The 10,977-nt window shown below is 32.2% G+C and overlaps 1 protein-coding gene across 2 annotated transcripts in view; it reads left to right on the forward strand.

Annotated features, from left to right (window-relative positions):
- The window catches only part of LOC111625329 (zinc transporter ZIP13-like), a 62,295-nt gene that overhangs the window by 40,588 nt on the left and 10,730 nt on the right, over positions 1–10,977 (forward strand). For both annotated transcript variants that reach the window (XM_023368460.1, XM_023368459.1), the window contains exon 6: positions 6,744–6,857. In XM_023368460.1, coding sequence (XP_023224228.1) covers positions 6,744–6,857 — 114 coding nt within the window. The remainder of the gene's footprint in view (positions 1–6,743; positions 6,858–10,977) is intronic.

Consider the following 10,977-nt stretch of genomic DNA (forward strand, 5'->3'; position numbering starts at 1 on the left):
ACGGTGAATTATTTGATGAAGTTTCATGTGTAAAAAAATATGTCACAAACGAAAAGATCGACGAATGGTGACAGAATAACCAGCCCTGCCATCAAAGGTGGATTGAGATTTTTGAACATTTTACAGCAGAAGAAATTGTTTTCAAAAACGTTTGTAAAATCGTAGAATTTTTTTTGTCTTCCTGGATCAAATGCCTCCGTTGAACGAATATTTTCATTGCTGAATAATATGCGGACGAATGAAAAAACCCATTTAAAAGTAAGCACATTAGAAGCATGTATTTCTGTCAAATACAACTTTCAAATGAACTGTATGGAATTTTATGACTTTAAAGAGTGAAACGGCGCTATAAAAAATTAATTCTACTGAAAAGTATCAAAATTAATGTTATTTAAATTTTTACAATGTGTGTATGTGTAATAATTCAATTGTTTAAAATTTTAATGTATGCATTGTTGTATGCTACTATTTTCGTAATAAATGTTATAAACTTATGAATTTTATAAGTTTGATAAGTTATAGGTTTGAATTTTATAACCATTTGATTTTTTTCGATATGTCCTTTATTTTCCCCCAAAAAATATGGTCACTGTAATTATATTGCTTTGATGATATGCTTATGGAAGCAACATGCTAAGATAGAGAAAGAGAGAAGAAAAAATTGGGTTAGGAAATATCTTGATAGTATAAACACCAGCGAAGATAAAGATGAAATCTACAGTAAAATATTAGCCTTTAATGAAAAATATGATTACCTACCTCCCTTACAAAACCATTATAGGCTCATTGATATTCTTACCACATGCCAGGTTAGTTTGATTTGCAGTGTGAAGAGTGACATCATTATTTGTAGAGATACGAAGGTCTAGGCTGAGTTTGATATATTGTGTTTGGATTGAATCCTAGGTATGAAGTTGAGTCCTGGTCAATGTTGTGATGGCAGATGCTCAGGATGGCAGAAGTGATTAGACTATCAATGATGCTATTTGTTGATATATATCATATATCAACATGGGTTATATGTTATATATAAGGTCTGTAGGGTGACCATTACAGAATATTTTGAATATATCGAGTAAACATATGCATTTTTTGCAGAAGTGCTGTATACAGTGGTACCTCAGGATACGAACGCCCCTGCATACGAAATTTTCAGGATACGACATGAAATTTGAACATATTTTTGCTCCACGATACGAACAAAAACTCACCATACGACGTTANTTAATTAATAGTAATTAATGATCTAAATTTTCTTTGTTTACAATTAAAGCTGGCACCCCTAGGCAATTGCCTAGTTTTGCTTAATGGTAAACCAGCCCTGGTCTCCATAATACTGTAATTAGAATTATTATTATTGCATTCTTAGAGCTTGTTTGGAAATGCTAAGTGGTGAGACTGGAAATCATTCAAAAAGAATGATGTAACCAGTTAGCATTTCCAAACAAGCCTTAAAAAGTTTTTTTTTTTTTTTCTTTCTTTCTTTCTTTCTTTGCTGAGACATATTTTAAGAATATAATATTAAATTATTATGTAAAACAGTGATTCTTAATTTGTATGAACAAAAAACCAATAATTTTTTTTCCACTATTCCACAATCAATTCCATATTTGAACTGTATTATCATCTTATTTGTATAGATACAAAGCTTATATGAATAAGGTAATAATGCACATTTTTATTACCTTATTCATATAAGCTCTGTATCTAGAAAGGATAAAAAATTTTTTCTAGAATTTGGTGGATTATGATTAGTACTGATGATTAGATTATCATATTCAGTAACATTGATATTTGTCCTGTATATTTGTTGTTTTTTATGCATGTTTTATCAGTTTTAATTAGAATTAATATATCAGTAATAAGATGATAAATTTTTTCACAAATGCAAATTTTTAATCCCATTTAAAAAATTTATTGCCAGTGTTTTAGATTTTTCCTATAATATTATTTATTATTATTGCAAATAGGATTGATTATTATTGATATTAAAATTGGGCTAATTTTAAAATAATATATTAATATTATACATAATTTATTTGATGATAAAAAAATAACAATTGGTCAAAATATTTGTTGATGAAAGTTAACAGTTCAACAAATCATTATAATGAACAAAATTAATATAATCGATATAAATAAAACTGTAACAGTCTGTTTGATGTTTGTTGCTACATCATAGGAAAAAGTCTAAATATATTGTAACCAAACTTAGTATTACTTTTAAAAAATCAATTTTTCAAAAATATTTCCTCAAAATTGATGAAAAAACTTTATGGGTTAATTGTACCTAAATAACCCCCGTTTTTTTGCCTGGACTGCATTTAATTAGAGACAAAGCTTTTATTCGTATTCTTTATTTTCTATGCATTTTGGGTGCAATATTTTCTTTAATTTGCACCCCTCTTCAGGATTTTTACATTTCTATAAATTTGGTAAATTTAATTATTACATCGGTAAATTACTACAATAGTTATACAATGGTTAACTAACCTGTTTTAAGTTTTAGATCGACATCTGCCCAGTGTTGATGTTATGTCCCCTAAGGCATTTTTAGACCGTTTCCCCCTNAAAAGTAGGCAAAGCCAAACCTCTGTGGATAGATATTTTACCAAGCGATCTCTATCCAGTGAAAGTGCTGGTGGAAGTGAAGGAAAGAAAACAAAAAGCAGTGAATAAAAATTTAAAAACAATAATTTTTTTATCTTTTCTAAGTTATTTTTAAGTTATTGTTACATTATGTTATGTAAGTTAAGTTTTAGTATCATTTCCCTTCTCCCTCTCTTCCGCCACCAGTTTACACCTCCACCGTCGTCTATCCTCAAAGGTAAAGGGCAAATAAAACTTATTATTACATTATTTTATGTAAGTTAAGTTTTAGTATCATTTCCCTTCTCCCTCTCCTCCACCACCAGTTTACATCTTCACCGTCGTCTCTCCTCAAAAGTAAAGTGCAAATAAAACTACATTTTTTGTTTTATCAATTATTATTCTATTATGGTTATTTATACATTTACAACTACAAAACGCATTTTTCAGTGTTTTCTTTACTATAGTTTTTATAAATGTACTACTTAGCTTTAATTTGAGTGTGTTTTTCGTGTTGGAATGAATTATTTGGTTTTACATGTAATAGTATGGGGAAAAATGATTCACCTTACGACATTTTCATGATACGACCTCAGTTTCGGAACGGATTAATTTCGTATCCTGAGGTACCACTGTATGTGCATTCCAGGTGAAATTTGGCATTTCTTTGCTGTAATGGGGTATGGTTGCTTCCAGGTATGATAATTCTGTTGTTGTTGGCATATGTATATATCAGAGTATGTTTGTTTTCTAGATGGAATATGTCATTCATGAATAGGGCAAATATGATTGGCAAGATAACACTGCTCTGTGGGATTCATCTATATTCTGTTGTTCTATCAAGATGTATCCTCTCCATTTGACCTTAACCTGTCTGTTATTTAAAACATTGTTAAATCATATGAGTGAGTTGCCATTTAGACCTTTAGTGGTGACTTTGCAGATTATGTAATGGTGTTGGTGGAGTCATATGCCTTATAGATGTTGAGGATGAGTATATTCAGATATTGACCCCTGTTTTGGAGGATATTTAGCTGGATCTCTTGTTGTTATTTGACAAATCCTCCAAAGTGTTTGTAATTGAGCCAGGTAGTTCCATTGTTTTAATACTAAGTAATACAAAACAAGATTACACAAAATGTTATTGTATTTAATTCCCAGGAAAGACATTGTCCATTCTCATGGTTGCAGGAAAATGTCTTTGCACATGAATAAATATATGCAAACATACAGGAGGATGCACTGCCATTTATAGTATGTTTCACAAATCTTGTCTTGGCTGTAAAAATGACAGTAGCAGGAACCAATCTATTTATTTGGTGAAGTGAATAGATAATTTGATGAATCTGTGACAAGATCAAGGATCAAAGAGGGGCTTCTAAATTTTTCAAAATATCCTGTGAAGTACTGCACATTGCCTGGCCAAGATATATAAAATGATCTGTATATGATTATTTTGGTGGTCATTTTGAGCAAAAAATATCCTATAAACTTTGGTCCTATTCTCAACAGTTAGAGTAATTCACTGTGAACAATGCATTAGATTACTGTTTATTGGGATGAATGAAAGATATTTTGTACCAAAGGCACAAACATGTGGAGAAGATAATTGTGCATACTATGCAGGTGTTATCCTAATCAAGGTCAGGCATATGGAGCTACACAGTGGCATGCATAGTTCACCCAAACTATATTGAAAACAGATGGAGACATATTTGAAAGTCTGCTGTAAACTCTATAAGTTTGTAAATATTGATGCAAAATAGATCTGTAACAACTTTTATTTTTGATGTTATCTACAACAATTTGTTACAGAAAATGCATTTTATTTTTAACTTTCAAATTTGTCAAGGTTATGAATTGTTCACAGTGAATTACTTTGTAACTATCGAGAATAGGAATGAAAGTTTGTAAGATTTTTTATACTTAAAATGACCTCTGAAATAAACTGTAAGTGTTGGTACATCTTCCTGAATCAATCTGTATTTGAGCTGTAATAGTTTCCATTGCAGCATCTGTGATGGTTTCCAGATGATAAATGCAAAATTCAGATTGAGTGAGCATTCCTTCCAGGCCTCTACTTATCAAAATGTCCATTATCTCCTGCAGCTGTTTTTTGTGTGCCTTAACAGCACTCCAGATATGTTCAATATGTTCAATTGGATTCAAACAAGAACTATAGGATGCTAGTTAGAAGGAGAATAATTTCAAGAAATTACAATATGCTGTTATTTCTTCAAAGCAGGAATGTACAGGGGCATTATCTAAAACAATGTTAGTGGGCAAAACATTAAGATATTATGTTTTTGTTTCACAAGCATGATAAAGTGCATTCAATCAGACACTGGGTAGATTTTTATCCTTTATTTATTCTTTTTTGTTGACACACGTTTCAAGTCCACAATGCCTCAGTCAACTTCTGTTCTGTATTACCAGTACACATTAGCCAATTTTGAGTGATGTTCTAACATAGTTTTTTAAAATTGGATGTATGCATGATTATAGATTTTTCATTTCCTTTCATTCTGTTGTGTTCTTTTAAGACAATTAAAAGCTTGTAAATTATTAAAACACTTTGTTAGAACTTCAACAATACACATTTAGTTTAAACATTCTGGAAGGTTTCTTGTAAAAAACTTGAATGCACTTTATTGTGCTTGTGAAAGAAAGACATAGAATGATGGTTTCAAATTAGTAAAGAATATTATGTTTTACCAATCTTAAACAATACCCACAAAACTCAGGAAATTTTAAAAAATCTTTTCACTTTTTCTCAGAACTCCAAGCCAATTGAAGATATGCAGCCTACAATATCCAGTTTATAACAGCTCATGTTCTACCAGGAGCATGTTCTGTGCTATATCTACAACACAAAGTTTTTGTCCATATATCAGGTCAGTCCATAAGTTCGTGTGTATTTTATGACCTTGAGAAAAATCTTGTTTTGCTGTTAAAAATGCCAGTCTAATGTGATACTTTTTACACTGAAGTGTTAAATTGGATCTCATTCATATAATACTGTTCAGAATTGGAAACATTTCAGTTGNTTAACCCATAAAGTTTTTTCATCAATTTTGAGGAAATATTTTTGAAAAATGGATTTTTTAAAAGTAATATAAAGTAAACCGCACCATGGATATATACATATCTATTACTTATAACAAACTTAGTATATTGAATCTGTTGATTCGGGAGAAGGTTTAAACATACATATGATCTCAAAATCTTGTTATGACATCACAATAAATATGATCAAATTTATTGTGATATCATCACAATGTCAGACTTTTAATCCTATTTTTAATTTATTTAATTTAAAATATATGCTCTCTACTTCAAATTAATAGTTTCTTGTCCCCGTACATCATATTTTTCCTGTTAGAATAGAGTCATGTTGGACATCTAGCTAACTCTTTTCAGGGAGAATTTTTGAATTGAAATAATGTAACTTCTGGTTTGCATCAGAAGTTCTTATATAATTAATCAGGGCTTCTTGCCTCTAAGCTTTCCATATATAGTTTCAATTTTCATCTATGTAACTCTGTTCTTGAGATTAAGGAAAGAAAGATGGACAGACAACAGTGGGATTTTATAGGTCTACAATATAGGAATACGTTACGTAGGAATTTTTAAACGGATGCCAGCTGTGCAGAGTTACATGGAATAAAATAGCACACCCTAAGTTTTATTATATCTATATATACAAAAGTTAAAATATGTATGTTAAGAAAAGGTTTCTATACTGTTCAATGTATCTGCAACAAATTTCGCATGAATATTCTTCAACATCACAAAAAAATAGTATGGGAGTAACTACCTCAACTATCCCTAAAGCCCAAGCAATCTTTTGCGTTTTGCAGATTCATTATTGTAAATACTCAGGTCAATAAATGTACATTTTAATTACTAAGACAGTTGTTTTTATCCCAACAAGCTTACCAATCCTCTAACCCTCGAAAGCCTGAGCTACCAGGCACATGCAGTTAGTATTTAATATTGTTACACAATTATTAAAATTTTAAGATATAGACCTACATTTCAATGCTGAATTCCATTCATTCTGGGGAATATAGATTTAAAATTAATAAATTAATATAAACATTTTTAAAATTAATCTATTGATAAATTGAATTAATATTTATTTTAAATTGCAGATGGGAATACTCACAACCATAGCTATTTTAATGCATGAAATCCCACATGAAGTAGGTGATTTTGCAATCCTATTAAGATCTGGATTTAATAGATGGGATGCAGCTAAAGCTCAGGTATTGTTAAAAATATATTCATTATATGTTTTCTGGCTTTTAATCTACATATTTTCAATTTCAAATTCAGAAAAGATAAACTTACTTTTTTCTGAAATTAAAATTATCTGATTAATATCTGATAAACAGATAACATTTTGATATTAACTTAAAACTGAATTAACATATAATCTTAAACAAAGATAGTTTTTGAACAATTATTAGTTAATTTCTGGAGTGGACTGTGATTGAATAAAAACTATTACACTCCTCAAAAGTGAAATCGCACAACTGTGAAGGAATACAAGTAGCCACATCCTACATGCATTCTTGCAACACAAATTGCAGCACTAGTAGAGGTGACAGAGATATGCAAATGATTAAGTTTGCATATGTGATACATATGCAAACTTAATCAGATCATGTGGTACCTAGTTTTGGGCTATAAAGACCAGCAACCAGCTCAGGCCATAAATGCTATCAAAAACCATTTATGGCAGCTGAACTTTTGAAGTGTAGAAAATTCTTCAGAGACAATTTCAAGCTGAATACCAACAGTTAATGGCTGGGGAACAAGACTATATCCTGGAGCTGCACAACCTCAGTTTGTCAATGCATGCAGTTGTCATACATGTTGGGAACAACGTGAGTACCATCCAGCAATGTATGACATGATGGATGTAGAAACACTTGCGAACACACCAAAGAGGGGATGGATTTCACCAGCACACAGACTGACAGATTTGCTGACAGCCCATTCAGCAAATCAACCGAAAATGTGACTCATTCACCTTGGCACATGACATCCAAAGCTGATTGTCACAGTCATTGGGTGCATCTGTGTCCACGCAAACTATTTGAAACTTGTTGCATGAAGTCAGGCTGCATGCATGGTAACCAGCAACCAACGTATCCTTAACCACAGACAGAGCTGCACACCTGGCATGGTGTCATCATCATTGCAAATGGCATCGGTATTGTTTATGGATGAATCTCACTTCTGTCTATGGAGGAATGACAGCTGTGTACAGGTGTGGTGGTATCCCAGGGAATGCTACATATCAGACCTAAGCATTACACCAGCCCCACACTGGGCATCATGCTTGATTAACAGACAGCTCTAGTGCACATTTCTAGTACTCTGACAGCAGACCATTACATCACATGAATTGTGGACCCTGGTTCAGCCACTGATGCAGGCTGCATCTGACAGTGTTCTAGGAAGATAATTCCCAACTGCAATTTGCATGGTGAACTCTTACCAGCCTGAATGGAATTCACATCCTTCCCTGGCTAGCAGCCTTGCTGGATCTCTCTCCCATCAAACACCTGTGGGACTTCATCTGACATGAGGTGCACTGGGGACCACTATCATATACCGTAGACAACAAGTGCACTGAAGTGGATGCAGCTTGGCAAGGGATACCTCAGGCAACCATTAATCACCTGATTAATAGTATGCTTCGACATACAATAGCCTGTATAGCTGCTTTTGAGGGCCATATTCGTTATTGAATAAACAAGTGACTGTTGCATACCTTTGTTTGTTCTTTTAATCATTTTCATATCTCTGTCACATCTACTGGTCTTGCAATGTGTAAGTGGCTATATGCATTCCTTCAAAGTATTGCAATTTCAATTTTGAGGAGTGTATAATGAATAAATTGTGCAATTATAGATACACGCATATTATAGTTAATTTTTATGTGTACTTTAGCATACCAAGAGTTAAAAAAATAAATAAAAAAGATTCTTACTAGGCTATTGCACCCTGTAGTAGTGTGTGCTGGCAGTTAGCCTTGGTGCTGCTAGTAGTTGCAAATATTTTTTGTATTTGTTAAAATATGTGGTCAAGGTTTTCAAACAGATATCATTTGGTTTTAATCAAAAATCACATCAGTGACTCCTTGCCAAGTAAAAAGTTACTGACTGACTATATATACAGGAATCACAGTTGTTGATTTTCAAGGGTTGATTTCTCCTTCCCCAAATGCCTGTAATAATTCTGAATATCTCTTACAAAAGATAAATTTTTCATATTACCCAAGAAAATGATTAAGATTTTTATGTAAAGGGTTGCTGAAATATAAGCAATCAAAAGTGCAAAAAGATTACAAAAAAAAACTATTTTCTTTTTCTTCGTCTGGCTCCTACAGAAAAAGCTACTGGGTCTAGAAAGCTCAGATTTTAAACTTAAATCTCTCTTGTTATCAGTGAAATGCTCACAAAATTTCTGGGACAATAGGTCAAAGTTCATAGGGGTTCCCTCATAGAGCTATTTTATTTTTATTACTTAATTTTATGGTTGTAAGAATAAAATTGCATCAAAACAAATGATTTTTATTCAAAATTTTATCCAGAATAACAAAGCTCAAATTTATGCAAATTTTACTAAATGGCATATTGAAAGTTTTAATCATTATAAAAGTTTGGTCAATGGCCATTGCCAAGTGCTGACCAAAACTGTACATCATAATCTTAAGTCTTGATGTAAAAGCATGATCATTAACAAAAAAAAAATTTATATCCAAACAAAAACTTCTGAGATGTAAAAAAAATTATGACAATTTAGATGACAAGTTTTTTCTTACATGTGTTTCTTTGGTAAAGATAAGCTTGTGCTTCAAAGAGAAATGTAGAAAACAATAAGAAAAATCTTCTGGGTACTGTTTGAAGCACCAAGCTTATCATTGCCAAGAAAAATTCCTAAAAAAAATCTGATTGTCATCTAAATTGTCATAATTTTTTACTTGGTGCAGTTTTTTTACATCTCAGATTCTTTTGTATGTATTGCAATCATTTATTTTGTTGAGATTACTACTTTTTACTCTCTCATTGGATAGGATTTTTTCCCATATGTTGTCAATTTGGAACATCTGAAGGTGATGTATCATAGTGTCTGTATTGCCTGGGCAGTGTCTATACTGATTGGTTGTGCTGATTTTCTAGGTAGATAGACAGTAGTTCATTAGTATTGAATTGGTTCTCACATGATTGATAAGAACATTGATGCAGCAATCTGTTATATCAGGAATGTTAATGCCTGAGAAGTTTTTGAGCTAGAAGAAGTTTATGTTTTTTGGATAACTGATCCAGCTGTTGTAATGAGAATGTTGAGGTCTTCAGCAGTGGACGTTTTTAGAGTTAGAGCCTGCTTTTTGCAAGTTTGTCTGCTTGTTCATTAATGGTAATGCCTTTGTGTGCTGGTATCCAAATAAGCTTGGTGTGTAAGTTGTGGTTGTATCTTTGATATAGGGCAGTAAGAATTATATGTATTATGGTAGGGGAATTATCTTGATGTGTATAGAGAGCTATTAGGATGGATTTCAAGTCTGTACATATCAAATCAGTCATTATGCCAATGGTGTACAGTATTGCCTGAAGGACTGCATATCCCTGCAGTAAAGATTGTAGCCATGGGATGCAGTGGTATAGTGGACCATATTGGTATGTTTGGTGTCTATGTATGCTGCCATTTTGTTATTGGTGTCTTTTGATCTGTCTGAGACAGGTTTGTGCTGTAGTTGGTATTCATGATGTTGGCCACCGATATGGGATGTTTGAAGGACAGAAAATTGTGCAAGTTTACCCAAGAGTGAGTGAAATGGATAATGGGAATCTTGATAAACAACATTGCAGGAGCCACCCTTATGTTTTAAAAGAAATAATCTGTGTTTGCTTTTCTGATATTTGTATGTATTATATTTACAGTGACCATACGTCCTTTATTTAAGAGGACAGTCCTTTATTTCACTGCTCTGTCCTTTAACTTTATTTATTTTCTAAAATAGGCATTTTGTCCTTTATTTTGTAAAGTTGATGCAAAGTTTAAAAAAAATTTTTTAATAATATATTGAACAAGTTAGTTTTGTGTACGCCATCACGATCAGTGTTGCATTGCTAAATAGAGCGCAGTAGTGCAGTTTGTCGTCAACCAAACGGCCTACTGAACCAGGAGGTGGACACTCTTATGGGGATTTTTGTGATAGTTTTTTAACTCTCTAGTTGGTGGATGATACACTTGTTAATTAAAGCTAAAGTTAGTTGAAAGAAAAAATGAGGGGTTTCTTCCTATTGTTATTAGAAAAGTGGTCTTAGCATTAGAAAAATCAGAAAATATACAAGCCAAAAAATTCAATGA

The sequence above is a fragment of the Centruroides sculpturatus genome, unplaced genomic scaffold (genome assembly GCF_000671375.1).
Source record: "Centruroides sculpturatus isolate CEXI.00-Female unplaced genomic scaffold, Cexi_2.0 scaffold428, whole genome shotgun sequence".
NCBI classification, from domain to species: Eukaryota; Metazoa; Arthropoda; class Arachnida; order Scorpiones; family Buthidae; genus Centruroides; species Centruroides sculpturatus.